Source organism: Psittacula echo (assembly GCF_963264785.1).
Source record: "Psittacula echo genome assembly, chromosome: 1".
Lineage (NCBI taxonomy): Eukaryota > Metazoa > Chordata > Aves > Psittaciformes > Psittacidae > Psittacula > Psittacula echo.
This window is the reverse complement of record NC_137735.1, coordinates 145,709,982-145,734,550: the sequence shown is the minus strand read 5'-3', so window position 1 is coordinate 145,734,550 and position 24,569 is coordinate 145,709,982. Positions and strand designations below refer to the sequence as shown.

At 43.3% G+C, this 24,569-nt stretch overlaps 1 protein-coding gene across 1 annotated transcript; it reads right to left on the bottom strand.

Annotated features, from left to right (window-relative positions):
* Positions 1-221: 221 nt before the first annotated feature.
* GPR37 (G protein-coupled receptor 37) lies at positions 222-13,170 on the bottom strand (the record flags this gene model as incomplete). The annotated part of the gene is made up of 2 exons (XM_080636555.1): positions 222-1,040; positions 12,490-13,170. 2 exons carry the CDS (start codon positions 13,168-13,170, stop codon positions 222-224), a joined length of 1,500 nt encoding a protein of 499 aa, XP_080492681.1.
* Positions 13,171-24,569: the final 11,399 nt, after the last annotated feature.

The window sequence follows — 24,569 nt, the reverse complement described above, 5'->3', positions numbered from 1 at the left end:
ATATCATGATTTAAAACTGAGAGCTGGCTCCCCTTCTTTCACTTTCTTTCATTTTAATAATAAAACAAATTATTTTCCAGAGCACGACTGTTAATAAGCAGATTGGTTTCCAGAGTAGTTTTCAGTAATCATTTTGCTTCAAGAAGAAAAATATGAAGTAAAAAAGAAGAACAAAAAGAAGGAAACACAAAAAGATACAGCAAATAAAGTTCTAGGGTCAATTAACAGTGAGTCCCCACAGAGGCAAAAGTGGACATTTCACGACGGATGGTACTGAAAGGGGAGAGCTCCAGTTCTGTGGTGTACTCATTGTCATTGTCATCACTTGTCACTGTTGAAGACTTCTGGATGCATTCATCACAACAGCAACAGCAACACTCCATAAAGGCCCTGCTGAAAGGTTTACAGAGGCAGAAAAGGAGAACTGGGGTAACACAGGACTTAAAGAACAAAAGGAACTGACTAATGAGATGGAGGAGGTCCATAGTTTGCCGAGAGACCCCTGTGGACATGTAGGCAGTCACAATGTTGCAAATGTTTTCAGGAATGATGCAAAACCCATATAAAATGGTCAAAGCCACCACCGTGCAGTTCATCTGACTTTCCAGCTGAATTTGTCGCTTGTTCCCCCTTGTGCAAGCCTTTTCCGCCCTCCTGATTTTCCTTGCGGTTACCAGGGAGCAGGTAATAGTGAAAAGGGTAGGCAAACAAAAATAGCAGCCGAAGTACCACCAGAGTCTTGCCCCATCATAAGTGAGAGCAAGCACATAGATGGTGTCAGGCAGCGCGGTGGATATCTTGACCACGCAGCGCTCCCCGGGCGGGCTGCCGCTGTACTCAGGGTCCTCCTTGGCCAGCTGGCGCAGCACCACCTCCGGCAGCGCCAGCAGCAGCGCACCCACCCAGATGACCGCCAGCTTGGCTGTCGTGGACGTGCAGTTTTCGATCATCTCATAATACATCTGCACGTTGGTGGCGGCACGGAATCGGTCGATGCAGAGGGCACACAGCGTGAAGGTGGTGACTCCCAGAGAGGCTACCTGGGAAGGAGAAAAGGGGATGCAAGTTAATACAGATGCTGTCATAGAATGGTTTGGGTTGGAAGGAACCTTAAAGATTATCTAGTTTTAAACCCGCTGCCATGGGCAGGGACACCTTCCACTAGACCACATTGCTCAAAGCCCTGTCCAGCCTGCTCTTGTCTGGGAAAAATAAACAAAACAATAAAAAAGGAAAAAAGGGGAAAAAAAAAAAAGGACAGCTCTAAGGGAACAGTCCAATATTCAGTTGAGTGGGAAAAGTTCCTTCACCTCCTTCAAAAGCTCCCTGGTCCTCTGTTGATGGCATTCATCTTAGAGATGGAAGATGAAGGCCTGAACTCACTCAGGCTGAAGAGAGATTTAATGTATTGTACACTGGGTGAAGGCTTTTACCATTGAGCTGTTCTCTGACTATACCCTTTCATAGCTCAAGAGAGCTCAATTTGCACTCTGAAACACTAGTCAAGTTTAACCCCTTTACTGACAAAGGCAAAAGAAAATCTAGTTTAGGGGCATTAGTTTAGGACACAGTTAAGCACCTTGGTACCAAGCACCATCAAAAGAAGCATCATGGATGGAACTTATATTCCAGTGTTTGCTGAACTATCCAGCATGCACCCCAAAAGAATATACCCTTCTGGTTTTCTGCCTGCACATATTTATTGCAGCTTGGTGACGCCCTCTCCCAGAGGACCATGCAAGAATCTGTGCAACACTGAGTGAAAAAAAAACCCTGAGGAACTGACCAATATGGAAAACTAAACGCCTTCCTCCCCCCATTTTTCTCAGGGGTGTTTTTCAGAAAGATCAGTTCCACCACAGGGGTTGGAATTTAAGTCAAAAGAGGAGAATGGGAGAGTCTTCCTTCAGCAGAAGTATGGACTTGGGCTCCCATCACATGCTCATCAAGCATGCAGGGGATCGTAACACCAAAACCTGCCATATCTACAAAATTTAGGAACGCTGTGGATTAGGCATCTTCTGAATGGAGTAGGACCCAACAGCTGGTTTTGTAGACTTAGGCTTTTAAGTGAAATTCTGATAGGATGTAGGTATATAAAGTCATCCTGTACTGTGAGTTCAGAGAGACTGGATCCAAAATCTTCAGACTTCCAGAGGGTGTGCAAAATCAACCTTCACTATAATACTTAGGCTTTGAAATCTATCTTCAACATTTCCTTTAGAAAAAAATCACAGGAAAATCTAGTTTTAATTTCATAGAAAACATCCTGTGGGACAATGTACTGCAAGCCAGGAGAAAAGGCAGAAGTTTTGTTGTTTAAATGATAATGTTGCTTAAATGGATTGGACAGAGCTCTCAATTACATACTGTTCAGGAGCAAGCACACAGCAAGGCATATGTTCTCTAGCTTTAATAATAATCATTTTATGCATGAATAGAAATATTGTACTGTCATGAAACATAATTTCCTATCGTTTGTCCTGTTTATAATTGAATTTCCTAAAAAGAAATTTGCAAGAAGACTATTTGCATTTTGGCCTACACTTATTTCCAATAAATTGAGCTTCAGTTCAGATTCAAAGCAGAACTCCCATTAACTTCAATTCAAGAAAGATTTGGTGCCTTGTTGCATTCTAATTCATTTATTTTCTTGGGTTTGCATGCTTGTGTTGGGCTGAAATGTGTTGATGCAAAAGAAAATAAACTTAAATAATACTCCTAATAAATGTAAAGAATGCTTACTTTTATCATGAATAAAACATGTCTGTGCAAATAACTGAGAAATCTAGGGTAATATTAGGCAACTCGCTATAATTTGGCTTACCCAAATTTGATGTACAATGATGCATTAAAAAATTGTATAGGTGAATTTAAAAATAAAATAAAATACTTTCCTATTTCCACCATAATTTGAAACATTCCTGTTCACACATCTCATGTAAAAAGTTCTGCAATTATGCACAATTATATAAATGCATCATTAATTTCAGCCTTCAATATTTAATGGCCATATTAGACTGCTAAAATTGAATACCACTGAAAAATATTAGGCTCTTGGGATTAGAACTGTCAGACATTGGCTTAGCTGAAGAATTCTTTGAAGCAACTTCCTAAAAGATGGAATGAGTAAGATGCAATCTCGAACTAATTAACTTGCAGGAATATTTAATGATGACAAAGCAGTGCGGTAAACATTTTTAATAGACAAACCTATTCATTCAGGAACTTACACTGTCTGACAAGATTCAAAGAAAGCTTGGTAAATACAGTAAAAAATTAAAAACCATTAAAGAAAAATTACAGTTACAGGGAGCTCTTAATGAAGTGATAAACTTAGCTAATGAAGATAATTTTCATGGATCGCTTCTGAGTCAGATTTTTAAATTAAAGACTATTGACTTCACTTCAAAACATTTAAATGTGTGTGCAGTCTCCAGACTCCTTAGAGTGACAGCAAAACCTTTAGCCAGAACATCCAACATGAATAACAAAAGGGTCAGCTCTCTACAACTGTGAGAGACAGGGAAGTAACTGAGATTCAGGAATGAACAGGGACTGAAATAAAAGCCAGCAGAACAGATGAAAATTTGAGGTTCTTCTCTCTCAGCTCCTATCTGTCTCTCCCCCACCCCCAAAGCACACGCTTTTGTTGCTTTAGCATTTCATTGCAAACAGGCTGCTACACGGTGGCTAAGACATTAAAACTCTGCAGCTGTTAAGGCTGGCCTAATGAAAGAAGACATGCCTACCATAAACAAACATAACCTACAGGGTTCCTGTCACATTAATTGACCAACAACGAGGAGGTTTAAGACAGTGAAATAGAGCAAGAAAAAATAACTAAGAACAGTGGAAGTGGGCTTTGAAAACTCTCCTGCAGATTTACTGATGAAACAAGCTAAACAAAGCTAGTGTTTCTCTGGAACAGGCAAAGATTTCCTGTTCTCTGTAGATTAAGGGAGTTAGTGATGCTATGGAAAAGCTTGCAAAAAACAAACAAATACTCCCATGCAGATGAACAGGGATTCACTCCAGCTGACTTGCTTAAAGGCAGTATATTTAAGGATATATACTGCATTAAAGGCAGCATATTTAAAAGTCTGATTACTTACTCCACTCTGGAGACTATGAGTAATAGTCAGCAAAATCAAATGGGGCTGCTCACAGCCTATGTGGGTGAGAACTGGGATATGCATTCTGCATGTTCACACAACTTCAGTTTAGGGGTGTTTCTTCATAACAGTCATACTAATAATTAGACTTAAGCTGAAAATGTGGAAGAAGCCAGAAAAGTTTCCTTTTTAATCTGCTACACTGCCCTAAAATAGCCACAGAATGAAGGTAATTCATTTGATGAGGAGTAGGTAAAGAATAAATTAACAAATCCTGAAGTGGTGTAAAGCTGAGTGGAGTTTAATGGTGCTCTTCTTGTTGTAAGAGCTGAGTTTCTGATATGCTGATATGCTGTTGCAGTCTGAATTCCAACAACCTGGCAGGAAACGAGGCAAGGCAATGGCGAGTTAGGCTCAGCAGTTTTTGATCATCACTTAATTGTCTGATTTATTTCCATATGGTCCCTATGAAGATTCTACTTCAGACTCTCTAGATATTCAAGATGACACCAGTTTACATCTTTCCTTTACTAGATGATATCAGGAAAGTCCCCAAGTTTCTAACTGAATGATCACCAACCTGCTTTGAGGAGGTGGTGGAGTAACCCTTGCTCTGAGGAGATGCCCACGCTAACCGGGGAGAGAAGGGCTGTTGAAACGATTACCAGCTACAGCACACACACACAAAAGATGACATTATTGTTACGAGAGACTATCTTGATACTGTTGCTCCTTTAAAAGTGTTGACGAGCATGCTAGTGAGCACCGTCATGCTCCTTCTAGACACTGCATGAACCTTTGGTCATTAGCTTAGCAGCTGTTAGTCAACTGTGTCAAAACGCATTTGGGGAACTGAGGCCAGAGAGAACAGTAAAATCATGAAATGCTCAGCTTAATTGCATCAGTTCTCTCTGTCCATCCAACATACCCAATTCCCGTTTCACAAATGCTAACAATTACTGAAATGTTCCCAGGCCTTCCCTGACCTGTCCTACTTCTTCTCCTGGCTGTGGTCCCACAGCTCTTGGCCCTGGCCTTCAGGAGCAGAGCCTCTGGCTGATGATGGAAGCTGTGCAGATGCAGTATGGTGAGCAACACCAGTGGAAATGAGACTCTGAATTTTGTCTAATATCTGCTTGACAAGACAAAGACAATGAAAATAAAAACACAAACAAGATCAGAAAAGATGACTTGGTGAAAAGGTTGAGGAAGACCAAATTCTGAGAGTGAATAAAAAGAGAGGTTGGGTCACTCAATTCAGTAAGGTGAAGACCAATAAGTGATATTACTACTATCTACAAGTAAGTCTATCTTGAGATATAAAATTGCTTAAGTCAAAGGACAGTGGATATAACAGAATGGGAATCAACCAGCCATAAACAACTCAAAGCTGGAAATGAGACGGACCATTAATCATCTCAGGCATCATGCTCTTGAGCACACCTTCTGACGGAGAAGTGAGGGGAAAAAATGTAGACTGCGTTTATATGGGAAAAGATAAGAGTTGTAAGAAATGGCTGCTTCTACCAGCTGAAGCTGGATTTTCTAAAACAGAATATTTTTTATGTTGGTTACACAGTTTCTCAAACTACACAGCACTCTGCCTTCCTTTGTTACAAGCAGGATGGGTATTCACAGAATTTTCCCATTGTAATAGGAAAGCTGAACTACAGAAAAAGTTGATGACTACTAGCTCTAAGCTCTCAGTGACACTCTGTAGAATTATAGAATCATAGATTAGTTAGGGTTGGAAATGACCTTAAGATCATCTAGTTCCAATCCCCCTGCCATAGGCAGGGACACTCCCCACTAAACCATGCCACCCAAGGCCTCATCCAACCTGGCCTTGAACACCATCAGGGATGGAGCATTCACAACCTCCCTGGGCAAACCATTCCAGTGCCTCACCACCCTTACAGTAAAGAACTTCTTCCTTATATCCAATCTAAACTTCCCCTGTTTAAGTTTGAACCCATTACCCCTTGTCCTATTACTACAATCCCTAATGAATAGTGCATCCCCAGCATCCCTATAGCCCCCCTTCAGATACTGTAGACTCTTTATATCCATTACTATTGTATAAATGACTAATTTTTTCCACCAAGCCATTATAGTCTATCATTTTGTTACAGTTGGTCTATACCCACATTCATAGATTTAGAGTCTGTTAATGCAACATACCATGGTGGCTCTTGCAGACTTGTCAATTTTGCCTAAGACAGAGTTAGTACAGCCTGCAGTTTTTGTGCTACCCTACACTTGCAGTACAGCGTCCAGTAGTAAGATTGGACTACCACAAAATATGAGGTCAACCCATTGCAAAAAAAAAATATTCAATTGTTTATCTAGATTTCTGTTTTCTGTTCTTCAAATTAAGAGCCTCCAAACCCAAGAAAAATGGTCATTACTATAAAATAACAAAAATAAATAAATATCTCTACTTTTCTTACACAAAGTGCTATTAAACATTAATGGGTTTATGCTTCAAAATAGGTAAGGTTCACTCAGTTATAACACTACTTAAAATAACACAGCTGTGGCTGTGTAATTCCCTAGCTAAGGAGTACGGGAGCCAGCGTATGTCTCTGACATTAGCAATTAGCTTAAGCATCCTGGATGAAAATCTACATCACCTTAATTATCTAGAAGACAAGATGGTAGCTCTTGAAATTACTATCACAGAAATTACCTACACCTCTGGAACAATGGGTACAATATGGTTGCTTCCATACATACATACATTCCATAGTACTATCAACACTCAAATCATTGTTTCTTACTCTTACGTATATCTCAAGAGTGATAGTGTTCAGAATCAGAATCCACTTCCAAGAGCTGCTTTTGAATTTTGTTGGAAGTGAAAGCCAACCAGATCATCAGGACACTGGAAATATTCATTACTACACTATATTCTTATCCAGAGGCTTGGAAAACTCACAAAACACAAAAGGATTTAATTTTGGCTCATTTTTCTGTTTACAATCTACCATGTTACCATGTAAGTAAATTTCATTTACTTTTTTTTTTTTTTTTTTAAATAAATAAGTCCAATTTTCCACTGAGTATCAAATTCTCATCCAGCTACACAAGGGACTCCTGCACTAATTATTAACAACATGGAACTACTGCAAAAAATCAGCCTCTTTTTCCTTTGCAAGAAAAATCCTGTCATATGGAGAAATGACATCCCAGTGCTCAGAGCAGAGTCAATGGTGCCGGGATAGCAGATGTTGCTTTTTCCTCCCCACACATATGTAACTTAAATATTTACTGACCCAATTTTAAACCTAGTCTGACACAAATTCAGTTCCATGCTGAAATGCCACATGCAAAGTTTAAGCCAGAAGCAAATTTTTATGGACAACTTATAAGTTCCTAAGAACTGGGTTTGCACAGGAAAAGAAGACTGACAGAGCTATCAGCATGGCAGCAACTCTCACCATGCCATTAATACCTAACGGACAGAGGTATATTAACACTCCTGTTTTAAATAATTATTTACTCCCCAATAAGTGCTGAAGATATTCTGCACAGTAACAGACACATGCAGGCATTGCTCTACAAAACTCCGAGTATGAAGTTTTGAAACTGCATACCTCTCTAAGGATCTCATCCAGAGAGTAAATCCAGAGGATTTACTGGAGGTTCAGGAGCCTAGCTCTGACTAGAGTCAAAGAAGAGACATAAAGAGGATGCTGCACAACAAAAGACAGAAAAGACAGATAATATGCAGCTTTTACAAACTCCCACAAAAAAATGTATTTGCTTCCCTAAAGTGAAACTTAAAATAAGGATCTCCTCTGACAGCCTTGGAACAGGCAGAGAATGGCTTCTCACTTGCCTCGACCAAGGAAAAGAGAGAAAGAGGAAAAAGCCTCCTCTCAAATTGTCCTGGAGGTTCAGCTCCAGGGAAAGAGAGTAATTTATATTCCAGGCCAAATCAATCCTTATGCTTTCCACTAAGAATACTAATTGTGATGGTTTTCCTGAGCTGGAAGTTACCCACCAGAAAAAGGAATGATGCCACAGATTGGTAGCCAAAAGCACATGCAGAGACTGGGCATCAGATTTCAGAGGCTTTCAGAGTCAGCTTCAGAGTCAAGCCAGTCTCATATGCATGACAAGGTCCAGACGAGGACACCACAAACTTTGTCTTTCTCTTCCTTGTGAGGGGTATGAAAAAGGTAGATGTGCTCATATTTAATAGCACCAGTGCAGGGCTGAGTACCATCACTGGTCTCGAGAAATTCTTGCTCTGTGCTGGACTAGACAGGATGGTAAATCAGCCTCTGCAAAACCTCATTCTAAACCATTCCCCAATTCTAAATTCTTACTCCACTACAAGTAGCTTGTCTCAATCTGCCAACATAGAAAGTGATGTCTACTTTAACCGACCCCTCTCAAACTCATCAAGCTTCTAGTGTAACCTCTAAAAGCAGAATGCACACAACTCAAGCAAGCTTCCTTTTAAAGCCCAAAAGACCGTTTCTAGTCCTAGTCTAGACAATCCATTTGTCATCTTGAGCAACTGCTCTGGGTCTTGAACAACCTACTTAACCCCTTCACTACTGGCTTCCAGCATTGAAATAGAAAATAAAAATGCTGCTTCACAAGACTGCTGTATTTAACAACTGTGAAAAACTACAGATTTTGTCTACATGCATACTTCTTTCTATTAAGGTGTAGCATAAATCTCTAAGTAGGGGAACTGGAACTATATTGTTCTATACTCTTTTTGGTTTTTTATTCCCCTTTATCCACCCCCCAGTCTTTTATTGGAGAGTGGATGTGCTTGAACAAAAACAAAAGGGTTCCACATTGGCAGGGCTTGTGGAACAGGAATTGGTCAAAGCCATTATCTTCGTATTGTCATTTACCCTGTATCTCCTGAGTCTGAGTAACACTGAGCAAAGTGTACGGAAGACATCAAAACAATGTGCAAGTAAACACTTCGGCTACACATGCCTAAAACTAGGTGGCTGAATCACCTGCAGAAAAGTGTCAAAAGATTAAGGACTATTGAGCAGAGAATTGAAACTGCAAAGGAGAAACTCATCTCCACACGTCCTTATGGGCTGAGTAGCTGTCCCAGTTGTTTTAATTCCCTTCTCATTCCCTCTCAGTGCATTTAAAACTGTCCCTTCAAGACAGTGTCAACATCAGGGTCAAGTGAAGTTCGTTGTGGAGATAACTTCATCCACTTCTACTAACCATGTGTTTTGCTACCTTCATTCTCTACCACTTTATTCTTATCATCTAAAGACCTCATGAGAAGCAAAGAAAAATTAATTTACTCAGTTTCTTCCTCAGTCATGTGCACAGGATTCCTTATGCAAGCACAGGCATGGCATAGTTTTGAAAGGCAGTTTGAAGTGACCAAACTGTGGTGTAATACATGGCTGAAATGACTGCTTAATGTGCTTGGTCACACCAGATCTTTACGAGGTATGGGAAGACTGCCCTTTGAATTAAGTACTGGGGAAACCTTCCACTGCTGGAAGCTCAACATTTAGCTATAGGAATGTGCTTGAAGATATCATAATATATTTTTCCCAGACCATATACAATGTGTTATCACTGGCAACAGATGCTTTGTTGAAATTCTGCACAATACGCATCAAACAGCACAAATAGAAAAACAATTGGCCACATGAGGCTAAACTAAGAAAACTCACGGTTTCTCACTGAGATCACTTGAAACCTTTAAACACAGTACAAAACATGCTTGAATAATGTTAAAATGCTGTGATTAGTGTATCAGTTGCTCTGGATAATCAGACATCCTCTGTTCCCTAGTTGTGAAAGTACAAACTGTAATGACAGAGTGCTCAGGCCGGTAATGGTCTCTGATGCTTAAAAGGGAGAGGTTTCTGGATCTGCAACTCTGGGTTTGACACAGCTCCTTAGACGCAGCATAAGGAGAGGAGAAGTGGCATGCAAAAAAAAAGAGATGCAAAGCATGGAACAAAGAGACACTTAACAAAACACTAGGCTAACTTACAGAAAACACAGATAACAGCTTAAAATTTGTCCACATTCTGTCTGTATTCCACAAAAGTCTAGAAACCTCTCCTAAAGAGGTTAAGCTGTCTACAGCTTAACTCTCAAGGCACAAAGAGGACTTTGTCCTCCTCCCACTGTCTGAGAAGGGGCTGATCCTGCCCAGGTGAGTTACAAGGGAGAAGACAGAGTTGTTCAGCTGCCAGGTGAGTGTGCTGCTGTGAACAATTCCTGACAGAGCACAGAGCAGTAGCTGCTTGCGGGGCAGATTTCATTATGTGCTCTGCAGCTGCATTGCTGCTGGTGGTGTCACTGTCACTGTGTAATGCCTGTGAGGTTAGAACATCACTAGGAAAGTGAGGAACCTTTGCTTTACCAGCCTTCGCCGTCCCAGCAGGGTCAAATCCTAAGTTGCACGACCGTGCCCTTCTCATCAAGCTTGAGGTGAGCTGTGGAGGGTCGTAAACCAGTAGTGGTGCTCAGTATCTGCCACTCATGGCTACAACTTAGCCTTTTACCTATTGCTCCCAGGGTAATGAATATACTTTATGTACTTGAGTATTACATTTAATGACTACTGAATGAAAAATATGCAACTCTGGGAGCAATACAGAACCCCCAAGGCTGCAACTTTTTAGTTATATCTGTAGTATCTGTACCTTACATATAAATTAATTTAATAAGGAGAATTTTTCACTTTTACACTCCAGTAATAATTAACCCTAAGACCATGCAACTGGTCCATCATGACTGAATTGGTGCCAGCTCTTGAATAAGACTTCAACTCTAAACATCTACAGAACTTTAAAGTGAAAAAATAAGGTGCTATTGAAGTATAAAGGGGGAGTATGAGCAGCTGAATGTTTTTCAGAGTACAGCTTTCGAAACTCCATTTCACCAAAACCACTTTCAGTTTGACAAAGTCTTTAGTGCCCAAAGCTGCACAGCATAAGCAACTAATTCTGAAGAACAGCATGGCCATGCACATAATATCAATTAATGATCTTTAATTAGAATCAGCATCCAAAGAATTATTTTTATTTTGTATGTGAATGCACCAAAACCACGTTGGGAAGTGTGAAGTGTCACCCTAGGGAAGTCCTGAAAACGCTTAATCTACACTACCTACTTTAACTGAAATGGTTACACTGTAACTGAAACAGTGCTACTTATTTTATTGGTTAAAACAGTAGCAAGGACTAAATTCAGAAATTTTAAAAGCTCCTAGTACTACCTATTTCTCAACAAATACATACTTACTACTTCATGTCTTCTTACGTGCAAATAGATTAAGTGGACTCTGAGTTTTTCAAATGTAATGTTATAGTACTGGTCTTGCATACATCTAAGCATAGCACAGCTCCACCCTTTGTCCGATACCACCAGTAATAAAGTGCATCACATATGAAAGAAGTAATGACAACTTAGTGGCTACACACATCACACATCTTTCTAAACTCTTAAAAATATTGGTTGACAGTTAATTACATATTACTGCGTACCAATGTGCTGTTGAAACTGATATTCTGTATTAATAATAAACTGGGGTTTGTTTTGGGGAGTGGATTTTGTTTGGTTTTTTCCCCTTATATCTCATTCTTGGAACAGGAGAATCAACAGTTATTTCCTCAGCTTTCAGTTACTAAATAATGTTGAACATAAGGTTTTGAGAATACAGCAGAGCCAGCCAGAATTATGGTCTACCACCCTGCAAATAAATAAGGTGGACAATCTGAATGCTGCCTGCAGGACTCTGGCCAGCTGGCTGAGAGCTTTCTCTGACAGAGCTTCTGAACAACTGCCAAGAAGCTACCATTTAAATAGTGCTGGGATCTTTTTTATTATTATTATTTAAAATAAGCTAAATAAATAAGCATAAGATTTGAACGCTTAAGTACAATTTAAGAGCATATACATCCCATTGCTGGTCCTGTCTACAACTACCTTACAAGCTGTGCCCAGTCACGCCCTCCATCCACTTTCCCGACTCACTTCACCTTACGGAAACAGAAGAAAAAAAAAACTAAAAAAACTTGAAACCTCATTCTGAGAGGATCTTCGCCTTTTAGGATCACAAGGAGCAAAAAAGTTTGGCAGAACTCGCGCAACTGGAAGACAGAGCCAGCCTCGCTCAGCCTGAGGCTATAGAAATCCCCCGATGCTACGGACCTGTCGCGGCCACGGCCGCCTCCTGTCCAACCGGGGCCTCGGGGTGTCCGGGAAGCCCAGACCAAGCTCGCCTTGGACGCTCCCGGGCTGGCAGCGATAAGGGCGGGCACTCACAGGCAGCGAAGGCCGCCTGGGAGCAGCGCTCGTAGAGGGAAAGGTGCTCGGAGCCGCGTCCCCTAGAGCCATGCCCACCCACCACCATTACCTCGATGTACGGGACGATTTTGCAGGAGAAGTCTTCGAGGAGCCACTTCTTGGTGAGCTCCTGGAAGATGACCAGCGGCAGGCAGAAGAAGACGATGAGGAAGTCCCAGAAGGCCAGGTTGGCCAGCAGGGAGTTGGAGATGCTCCGCATGTAGTAGTTGTGGCAGACGATGCACATCACTGCCATGTTGCCCATGATGCCGATGCCGAAGATCACTACGGAAAGGCACATGACGGCATAGGCGCCGTACGACTCCTCGGTTAGCGGGTAGAAGGGGTTGCGGAGACGGGCACGGCGCCCCGTGGCATTGCCGCGGCCCCCGGCTCTTCCCTCGCCTCCCGCCGAGGCGTTCAGGGGCAGCCAGCGGGGACCGCCCGCCGCGCCCCTCCCCGCCGCCGCGCCGGCTTCGCGGTCGCTGCTCCGCGCTCGCCGCCGCCCGGCTCCCTCCGCCCCGCGGGGCGCGCCGCTGCCGGCCTCCCCCGCTGCTCCGCCGGGCACGGGAAGAGCCGGGCCGGGGACAGCCGCCCGCCGGGCCGCAGAGAGGGGCGTCGGGGCTAGCGGCGAGTGGGCGCTCTGAGGAGACGCGGGCAGCCCGACGGCCGCAGCGGGGGCCAGGGCGCAGGCAGCCCAGGCGCCCAGCACCTGGCAGAGCAGGGCGAGGGGGGCGTGGAGGGGCTGCATAGCCGCGAGGCGCGGGGCTCGCACGCGTCCCTTCAGAGTCGGCGGGTGCCCTGCTCGGCAGGGCTGGGAGCGGGAGGCATGCCCGCCCCGGTCCCGGGGCAGCCGCGACGCCGCTGCTGCCGGTGTCCGCCGCTGCAAGCGGCAGGCGCTGGGGCTGCTGTGATCGGAGCAGCGCGAACCTCTTCTTGCCGTCTCCCGGGGCAGACCCGGAAAGTTGTGTCGCTGTCTCCGACGCGCCGAGTTAATGTAGCAAGTGCAGCGCCAAGAGGACCCCCCTCCGGCGCTCCGCCCTTTCTCGGGACCGCTGCCTCCTCGCCAGCAGCCGCACCGGCCTCGTGCTGCCTCTTTACATCCTGCCTCCGCTGCGGACAGTTGGTGGCTCTATTGGTGAGGCAAGGTCCCTTGTGGAAAACACCTCCCCTCCTCGGGTGATCACAAACACTTAATTCCTCCTCTCCTGCAACCTCAGCGAACACGGGTTGCTGCTCGCAGCTTGAGGTGTTTAAGAGCTTTGCGAAACTCTTGCCAGGGTCATCACCGCTCCGCCAGAGCGCCTGCACCGCACCGGAGACCGGTGACAACGGCCGGACCGGGCCGGCAAAGTTGCAGTTGGGCGCTGGGCGGGCGCATCCGCGGGACAGACCCCTCGGGGCTGCTCCTGCCTCCCGAGCCGGGCGGGCTCTCGCAGGAGAGGGGCGGCAGGGGCTGGTGTGGGGCGGACTCCGCTTCTGCTCCCGCTCCCGCTCCCGCTCCCCGCGGCTCGGGCCCGGCTCAGCCCTGTGCGGTGCTGCTCAGCCTGGCCCCACCACTGCTGCCGGAGGAGCGCCGGGGAGGCGGGCGAGCAGCGCTGCCGCACGTAGTGCGCAGGCGCCGCCCGGCGGCGCGGCGGGGCCGATCGAGCGCCGGGTTGTGGCGCCTCCCGCACGGCGGTGCGGGAATGAGCTCAGGCGGCGCTCCCCGGCACCCGCCAGCAGCCTGCCCATGCGGGGATGCGCCGGCAGAACCCGCTGCTCCGCTGCCGGCGCCTTCGCAGAGCGGGGCCCGCCGTCCTCGGGCGTCTGTGCACCTGCGGGCGCTCCGCACGCTGCTGCCGGCGCCCCGGTCTCGGGGTCTGGCCCCTGCGCGGGGGAACCTCTCACCCCAGCAGGAACCGCGGCCGGTGGGAGCAGGGGGTGGGACGCAATGAGAGCAGCTCTGGGCATCCGGGTGGAAGAGCGGCCCGTGAGCGCACCTCGCTGCGGGACCGAAAGCGTGATCGGGGGAAATGGGAGCTCCTGTGTGAGAGCGCAGCGCGCAATGGAGTGTTGCCCTTGAGGAAATGGGGATCAGAACATCAGCCCTGCACTTGAACAGCGTGAGAAGCGCCTCCGCGAATTTTCGAGTGGAGAACATTCGTAGACCTGGAGAGACAGGTCTGCGTTTCTTTGCTGTTTTTAACTTTTGTGTATGGTATAGTTTCGTGGCTTTGTAGTCGGATAAACTTTCTCCTTGTTTCTCTGATTTTATTTAATTCAGGTGACTTCTCAGCTTGCCAAACTTGGATACAATAAATATTTCACTCTACATAGCCTTAAAGAGTCTCTATCACCCTTGTTTCCGTTTCTAAGAGTTTTAGAATAGCTTATTTCCAACAGTTTTAAAAGTTTTAAACTTTTCCCATAAAGTAGTTGGAGAAGCATTCTTTCTCCCCTTCAAACTCAACCCATTTGATGTAGAGATCAGAAATTTAGTCAAAGCTGCCACAGCTCCCTGTTTTAGGGACTGAAGTCAGGACTGTTGATCTAATGTAAATTCTTTTATTGCAGGCCAGTTTTTAAAGTCTTAAGATCCCAAGTACGAGGGATGTATTTGTAAGCTGAGTCACCATCTTTTTTTTTTTTGTGTGTGTGTTTATGACAACAAAGAGAACCACGTAAATCTACAGTGATAAAAAATACAAATACACATCACACACATAAAACCAATCTATCGGCTGCAATCACAGAGATTAGTACCACTTTTTCTCAATGGGGTTGAACGAATCTGTAGTGTCGAAAGGATCCTTTCATACTATTTATGTGTAAAATCGCAGTTGTACAGATTCACCTACCTGGTGGAAGGGAATGGTCTGCCTCAAGTTACTCACTAGGTTGGCCTTGATGTCAATGGCGAGGGAAAAGTTCCTTCATGAGGTCATTTGTATGATGCTCATGTCCAATGTGTGGGGTAGAAATTACCGCCTGGAGGTGCTGCTCACATACACTTACCCTAGCAGGAGCTTAAAAAATTATTTTGACTGAAAAATGTGACCTTTCAATGGCTAAAACCAGTGAGTCCTGTCCCATCCATATCTAGGTGTTACCCAGAAAACACACAAACAGGACAAATAGAAAGCTTTTCCTTTCCCTTCCCCTTACACATATAGGTGAGGTGTGATTGTCAGAACCTTAAGGAACTTCTAAGCTTATGAGAACAAATACAATAAATTGGGTACCTGTGTTGAATGCCCGTTAATGTAAGTCAAGGCATTTTATTCTTTTTCTTCCTTAGCAATGTAAGTGTCATCTCATGGAGTTAAGTGATCAAGCTAATTTTAAGACTTCCCAATAAATAGTAAGTTTTATGTAATAAAGGTATCTATGAATCAACACCCCCCCCCCAAAAAAAAAAACAAACCCAAACAAGCAAACAAAAAAAACCAAACCAACACACACACACACAAAAGCCACAAAAAATCCCTACGAGAAACCCTACCAGGAACAGAAAATAATGATAAATATATTTAACCATTTTTTTCCCTCATATTTTTCATCCATTTGTTTCTTCTGAGCTCAGCTGGTTTATAAAAGGAGTTAATGATGATAATGAGCTTACATTTACTGTGCCTTTCTTCCTGAAGAGTCCCAAAGGGCCTTACAAACAGATACGACAAATTCACTGCTCGTTCTTAAAGGATACTGAGGAATATTGCTTCTGGGTTTTGTATGGAAGAAGCAGACATCAGCTAGCAGACATGCTGCCCTTCTGCATGCTTCTGCAATAAATATGGATCACGAAGAAGAAGGTTAAGCAGTGCTTGGTTTACATCACTCATCCTTTAATGGTGAGATAAGGAACCCCGTGGTGCATAGGTTTTCCAGTGTCAGCGTTCCACCTGCTTTAGAATAGAGAAAATTGATTTCTAAACACAAAAAAGTCTCATAAATTATTCTTCTCTGCTTACATTTTGTCACATTTCTCTTACTTCATTAAGTATTTGGCTTGCTACATCCCTCCCAAAATTGTTTTTTTGTAGCTTGTAGCCGTACAACCACCCTGCCTGGAATGGAGGAGCTTGTTGTAGTTACAAGGCATGAAGGAAGGGTTCTGGGCTTTGATTGAAACATTAACATCAAAAGGAATCAAAGGAATGATGTTTTGTAAAGGTTCCTTACCTCAGAGAGATGCACTTTTGTGGTAGCTGTATCTGCACCTCACCATAATTAATTCTGCCAGTCTAAAAAGGTCCACTTTTGCTGGCTTTAAAAACACTTAATTTGCATTATCATAGTCCCCTGCTTACTACTGCTGCTATCTTAGATGCTGAAAGCTAGTGTCTGAAGGTTGTGTTTTCCCAGTTTCTTTGGTCTCAAATATTTAATTGACATTTTGCTGCAGTCCATATAATTTCTGAGTTGTTGGGTTTGGGTGGTTTGTTGGATTTTGGGGGGGTTGGTTGTTTGTGTAGGTTGTTTTGTTTTTTTTTGGGGGGTGGGGGGGCTGTTGTTGGCTTTGTTCTTGAGTTTGGTTTTAATATTTTTATGGGGGACCAGCACATGTCCTGTGTCTTCCAAATAATTTTGGTACTTCTTATGATAAGATCTTCCTTCAGGATAAAGCTCCTACTCTGCCATTTTCTGATACAGCCTCCAGTTCATTCAGGCTTTCACAGCTCGTAGGCTGCTTTTCTTCTAAAGGAGTTGTACATGTTTTGACAGTCTTTCTGCCAATTCCTGTATTATAAATAGTCTTACAAACCAGAAGCAGACATTTATATTTATAACACATTACAAAAAAAAAAAAAAAAAAGGCATTTTTCTCTGTTAGATGAGGGAACTAAAATTCAGAGATATTTTTTCAGCCAAAATCTAAAAAAGGAAACTCAATAAACATGTTCCTACATGAACGAAAAAGAAATATTTGAAAGGTTTCTAAATAGATTTATTCTTTTTTTTTTTGGTGGTGGTGGTGGTGGTGGTGTTCTACAACATTTGATTATTATAAAGAAATCAGTAGGCTTTTAATGGCTGCAATGTTGGTTTTTTGACATCTTCAATATTCATTATGTGAATAAGTGATACTCTTAGCCTGAACACATTTTTGTGTTGCAGCAAGAAGGGGTTGTTGCTGTGCATTTTACCTCTTCTCAGGGTTCATATTCAACAGTTCATCAATGAAGAAGAAAAAACTACAAATTAGTTTTGGTTTTAAACTTCGGTGTGCTCAGATACCACCTTACACTCCACTCTCCTTCCTAGTTAGGCAAATGTAATAGGACAGCTTTTTTCCTATAGGAAAAAGACTGATTTGTTTATGCTGTATTCTTACATCTCACTGGGTTTTGATGTGCAAAACCATGTCATGAAAATCTGAGTTCAGAGAGAACATAATTTCTGTGATGTGGTATCATTGGGATTTTTATTTCAGACAGACCAAAATCCCCTAATCAGTGAAAGGACTTCTGTTGTTGAATTCAATTGCTTATATGGCTGGGTCAGGCTCTGTAATAAGAAGTAAATGTTGAAAAGTTTAAAATTGAAATTCAAGAAGGAATACAAAGTTTAATTATAGTATCGGGAATTTCTTGTAGTTGCTACTCTGATTCTGCATTCATTGACCTCCATTAGGAAAGCTTACGATGGCTCCTGAGTATAGATTGCTATTCTGTCCAGTTCCACATTTAAAATTATAAGCTTTTCCTATTAACCTTTCTATTTTTATGAAGTTTGAGTTCTATTTTAGAGGGTAAGCATTGGTGCTTGTATCACGTAGTCCAAATAGATTTTTTGATTGTTATCCTTGTTTTGAAAGATAACCTCGTTCTATTACTATTAGCAATAAAGAGACAAGTGATCTGTATTACATGCAAAACTAAAATGTGGTTAATACTTGCATTGGTGCTTTTCTGTACTATTTTATCCAAAAGGCAGAATGATATATAGACTACCTAACAACACTGAAGAGAGAAGTCATCAATTCTTTTTTTAAGGTGAATTACCCAGGGAATAAATTATATTTATATAATGTGGAGCTGTAGGAAAGAGTACCTGTCATTAGTGAATATCCTTGACAGACCATAGGTTAAGACAATGAGGGTGAAGCCACATGAGTCATGTCCATGCTCACCAACAGGGAAGGGCTGGTTGGAAATGTGACGCTCCAGGGCAGCCTTGGATGCAGTGATCACGAGATGGTCGAATTTGAGATCCTTGGGACAGTGAGAAGAGCGTGCAGCAAGCTCACTGCCCTGGACTTCAAGAGAGCAGACTTTGGCCTCTTCAGGAGCCTGCTTAGTAAGGTTCCATGGGGTACAGCCCTGGAGGGCAGGGGGCCCAAGACTCTTGGTTGTTATTCAAGGATCACCTGCTCCAAGCTCAGGAGTGTTGCATCCCAACTAAAAGGAAGTGCAGCAGGAGGGCCAGGAGACCTCCTTGGATGGATAAGGAGCTGCTCAGGAAAATTCAAAGGAAAAAAGAGGCTGATAAAAGGTGGAAGCAAGGACAGGTGGCCTCAGAATAATACAGGGATGTTGTACGGGAAGCTAGGGACCAGGTGAGGAAGGCTAAGGCCCAGTTAGAATTGAACTTGGCTAGGGATGTTAAGGATAGCAGGAAGGGATTCTATAGGTACGTAGCAAATAAAAGACAGACTAGTGACAACGTAGGCCCCCTTCGGAAGACATTGGGAGAACTGGCTACCCTGGATTTGGAGAAGTCTGAGGTTCTTAATGACTTCTTTGCCTCGGTCTTCACTGGCAAAGGCTCTGACTGCACCACCCAAGTCTTGGAAGGCGGACGCAGGGACTGTGAGAATGAAGACCTTGGGCCCACTGTAGGAGAGGATCTGGTTCGAGACCATCTTAAAAACCTAAACGTACACAAGTCCATGGGACCTGACGAAATCCATCCGCGGGTCCTGAAAGAGATGGCAAATGATGTTGCTAAGCCACCGTCCATCATATTTGAAAAATCATGGCAGTCAGGTGAAGTTCCCGACGACTGGAAGACGGGAAATATAACCCCCATTTTCAAGAAGGGGAAAATGGATGACCCAGGGAATTACAGACCAGTCAGTCTCACCTCTGTGCCTCGCAAACTCTTGGAGCAGATTCTCCTGGAAGGCATGCGAAGGCACATGAAAAACAAGGAGGTGGTTGGTGACAGCCAGCATGGCTTCACTAAGGGGAAATCCTGCCTGACCAAGTTGGTGGCCTTCTGTGATGGGGCTACAAAACTGATGGACAGGGGCAGAGCAGTTGACGTCATCTACTTGGACTTGTGCAAAGCCTTCGACACTGTCCCACATGACATCCTTGTCTCTAAGTTGGAGAGACATCAAGTTGATGGGTGGACCACTCGATGGATAAAGAACTGGCTGGATGGCCGCACGCAAAGAGTTGTGGTCAATGGCTCAATGTCTGGCTGGAGACCGGTAGCGAGTGGTGTCCCTCAGGGATGGGTGTTGGGACCGGTCTTGTTCAACATCTTTGTCGGTGACATGGACAGTGGGATTGAGTGCGCCCTCAGCAAGTTTGCCGATGACACCAAGCTGTGTGGTTCGGTTGATACGCCGGAGGGAAGGGATGCCATCCAGAGGGACCTTGACACGCTTGTGAGGTGGGCTGATGCCAACCTTAAGAAGTTTAACCATGCCAAGTGCAAGGTCCTACACCTGGGTCGGAGCAATCCCAGGCACGGCTACAGGTTGGGCAGAGAAGAGATTCAGAGCAGCTCTGCAGAGAAGGACTTGGGCGTGTTGGTCGATATAAAAATGAACATGAGCCAGCTTCCGTGTGTGCTCGCAGCCCAGAAAGCCAACCATATCCTGGGCTGCATCAAAAGGAGCGTGACCAGCAGGTCAAAGGAGGTGATCCTGCCCCTCTACTCTGCTCTCGTGAGACCTCACTTGGAGGATTGTGTGCAGTTCTGGGGTCCTCAACATAAAAAGGACATGGAACTGTTGGAACAAGTGCAGAGGAGGGCCACGAGGATGATCAGGGGACTGGAGCACCTCCCGTATGGAGACAGGCTGAGAAAGTTGGGGCTGTTCAGCCTGCAGAAGAGAAGGCTGCGTGGAGACCTCATAGCAGCCTTCCAGTATCTGAAGGGGGCCTACAAGGATGCTGGGGATGGACTCTTCATCAGGGACTGTAGTGACAGGACAAGAGGTAATGGGTTAAAACTTAAAACAGGGGAAGTTTAGATTGGATCTAAGGAAGAAATTCTTTACTGTGAGGGTAGTGAGGCACTGGAATGGGTTGCCCAGGGAGGTTGTGAATGCTCCATCCTTGGCGGTGTTCAAGGCCAGGTTGGATGAGGCCTTGGGTGGCATGGTTTAGTGTGGGGTGTCCCTGCCCATGGCAGGGGGGTTGGAACTAGATGATCTTAAGGTCCTTTCCAACCCTAACTATTCTATGATTCTATGATATCAAATCATTCTACTTCAATCTCTCACATTCATATAGTCCATTTTACCTGTGATCATCTCCACTAGTTTTTGTGCAGAAAATGCTAAAACAGGTAAAAACTCTCAAAAATCTACAATACCAGAGGTGAGATGCAAAGACATTTTTTTTCCCCTTTGCCTGGTTGTGAAATTCAGATCAGGAGAAAATAATAAAACCTTTCCTTTTTAAAAGTTTATTCTAGATTTTCACTGTATAATCAATAAGAAATGTAGAAGGGCAATACAAGTCTTATGGACACAGGTTAAATGTTGACAGACTTTTAAAGTGATAGCTGGTGTCAGCTTTCCACCTAGCAGTTATTTTTCTGAAGTGTCCACCACTGTGAAATTTCTTTGATCATTGCATTTCAGAGAACTCTTCTATTCTGTTTGTTTGTTGGTTGATTTTTATGTTTGTGTTAGGGGATTTTTGGTTGGTTGGTTGGGGTTTGTTTTGGTTTGGGGTTTTTTGGTTTTGTTTTTTTTTGATAGCTGCATTATGCAAAATATTTTCCCTATATTTACAATATTCACAATCCTTTTAGTTTCCCCATGCAGAAAAATGCCCGTGGTCCTTCTCACTTTCTTGACCTCCAAGTCTGACTATTTCAGCTCATTTGAATTGGAGCCATAAACCCTAAAAAGCACAAACTAGTGTTCAGAGCTTCAAGTCAGATTGCCCTTTTGATACTGATAATCACCAGGAACCACTACTCCAGTTAGCCACTACTTGCCCTATTTTGTTATTTAATGCAAAGTGAAGTTCAGGGGAAACTAAGACCTGAACTGTGGTGACTTCCAAGTTGTGGACAATTAAATAAGGAAGATCTATGAGGCCATAGCAGAGGTTTCACACCTGGAGTGAAGAACCGCATGGAAGAATGAAAGCTCCACCATTTCCAGTTGAAACTGTGCTGAGAAATTCCCAAGAGTTGGCGGTGGTTCACAGATCCAAAAGGTTTTGGAAGCACTTTTGCCCTTGCTGCCAGGCTTGTGCCAGACTGCCCAGCAAGCAGCACCTCTTCCGATGCCACCTGCAGTGTCATTAATATGTATCTTGGAGTGGCTGAGGTAGTCAAGTGACACCTCAGTTGTTGGTTTTAAGCAGAAAGTGCAGCTATAAAGAGAAATTAAATGAGGGCAAAAGGAGCTGAGAAAGACTGTGAAGGACAAAGAGGAAGAAGAGTCGAGAAGGCTGACAGAAAAAGTCATAAGTGAGGAAGAAGGGATTCTCTGGAGAGAATATGAAGAAAAGAAGAGCAATGTAACGTATAAAATGAAGAGTGATAGTCTGTGGTGTAGAGGTCACCTCATCCCTTGAGAGCATGCAGCAGGCAGCTTTAGATCATCTGTCCCTAACCCCTATTGTTGTGTCCCAGAGTAGTGGTCTCCATCTCTGCCTCCCATGTGCAGCTCAAGACTTTTCTCCAGTTTGGAAAGCTAAAATGTATTTAATTGTAAACACTTTAAATCTTACATTTACTGCATGTACGGAGGATTTTCTCCCTTCTTGTGCCACATTAAACTACTAAATATGCAGTCCAAACAGGCATTGGCTTTTGTGTGCAGTGAAGAGCACTCCAAACCTTCTCATTTATGCTGCCCTTCATTCCCAAGGGCAAGTGGAAGCCATTGCTTTGCCTATGCAAGATATTTCTGCCATGGGCTCTCCTAATGCAGTAGCTTGCTGCTGTCCTTTCACTTCTATTTTTTACAGTTAGACTTAGTTTGTTATTTTCTGCCTACAGTTACTTCAGCTGTAGTTTCATTTGCAGAGCTCATTTACATGCTGTTTACCTTTTCTTCCAGCTTATTACTGAAGTTATTAAAACAAGGAACATCTTTATACCTTTCAGTGGACCCACCACATACTTCACCACAACTTAGTGCAATCCACTGCCATTTCTCATCAGCCAGTGCTTGTGATCCTTCAACCTGTTTTCAATTTACATGACAGTGTTTATGTCCAAAGCAATTTGAATGCATTTTGGGAGATTTAGTGAGACACTGCTTTAAATCCTTTATTAAAATCATGCTGTGTATCTTTCATCCAGGATTTCTACAGTTCTATCAAAAAAGCAATCACGTTTCCTTGGCACAACATGTTCCTTATGAACCCATGCTGCTTATTGCTTATCGTTCCATTATCCTTTGAATGTTTAGAGGAGTGTTTTGGGGTTGTTTGGAGTTTTTTTCTGTTTATTTTCTTTTTCTCCTCAGCAATTGTTCTGTTCTTTCACATTACAGAATATGCTTGAAATTAAACTCCTTGTTTAATAAACCGCTCTTCTTCCCTTTATTGATGTTTGAGGCTATACTTGCTATGCTGTATGACTTTTCAGAAATAATTTTTGAGGGCTTAGTATTTTCCCTGTTTACTGAGGAATGCCTTTAACCTAACTAACGGGCTGGATACAACTGCTTTTCTTACTTGTGTGCTACAAATAGCAATTCTTTATTTCTTGTTCTCCTGGTTTCAGCTGGGATAGAGGTAATTTTCCTCCTAGTAGCTGGTACAGTGCTGTGTTTTGGATTTAGTCTGGGAATTATGTTGATAACACACCGATGTTTTAGTTGTTGCTCAGTAGCGCTTACCCCAATCAAAGACATTTCAGTCTCATCCTCTGCCAGTGAGGAGGGGCACAAGAAGCCAGGAGGCAGCAGAGAGAGGACACCTGGCCCAAGCTAACCAATAGGGTATTCCATACCACAGCATCTCATGCTCGGTATTTAAACTTGGGCCCCTCGGGAGGGACCTATCGCTGCTTGGGTCAGGCTGGGTACTGGTCAGCGGGTGGTGAGCAGTTGTGTTGTGCATCACTTGTGTTTCTTGGGTTTTATTTCTCTCTCTGTTTTTGTTATCTCCCTTTTCATTGCTATTATTATTATTGTTGCTGTTATTATGTTTTACTTTATTTCAATTGTTAAACTGTTCTTATCTCAGCCGACAGGTTTACCTTTCTGTGATGCTGTTCCCAATCCCAGTGGGCTGCTGTGGGGGGTGAACACATGGCTGCATGGTACTTAGTTGCTGTCAGGGGTTAAACCTCAACACTTGTTTTCTGTCAAAATTTCTACTTTCAATGAGAACATATAATAAACACATATATCTGGAATAATGAGTTTTGCCCATCTCTCTCGTACCAAATTAGCCCTACTTTTTTACTATGTTTGCATTTATTTTATTTCTTTCAACAATCCCTTTTTGTATCAGTGACTTGTTCTTGGCTTTATCCTGAAAGCCATTGAGCACTTTGACCATGCTTTAATGAAATTGTGAGAATATATTTGCTTTTCATCATGCAGCTTTTTTGGTAAATATTCATACATTCAGCTGAAGTACAAGATTTTGTGCTTTGCTGTTGCTCATGCAAGTCATCTTCTATGGTTCATCTTGTCCTTGAATACTGGCCCACTTTGTATATTTTGTTTGCTTTCTTCTTAATAAGTAAATATATCGCTCAGGGAGGGAGAGTTATTTCAAACTGTATGATGTATTTCATTCACATTATCCCTTTCATGTAATCTTTGCTCTCAGTTAAGCACAGATCCAGATTGTGTTAAAGTTGGTGAGAATATTCCAGTTCACTGCAGTGAATTTGTATCACACGCTTAGCTGTCAGATCTCATATTTTGTTTTAGTTGGCATCCTCTTTTCTAGTTATTGTTTTGTTTTGTTTTTTCCTTCTCTTTTATTTTTTTCTCTCTCCCACTTC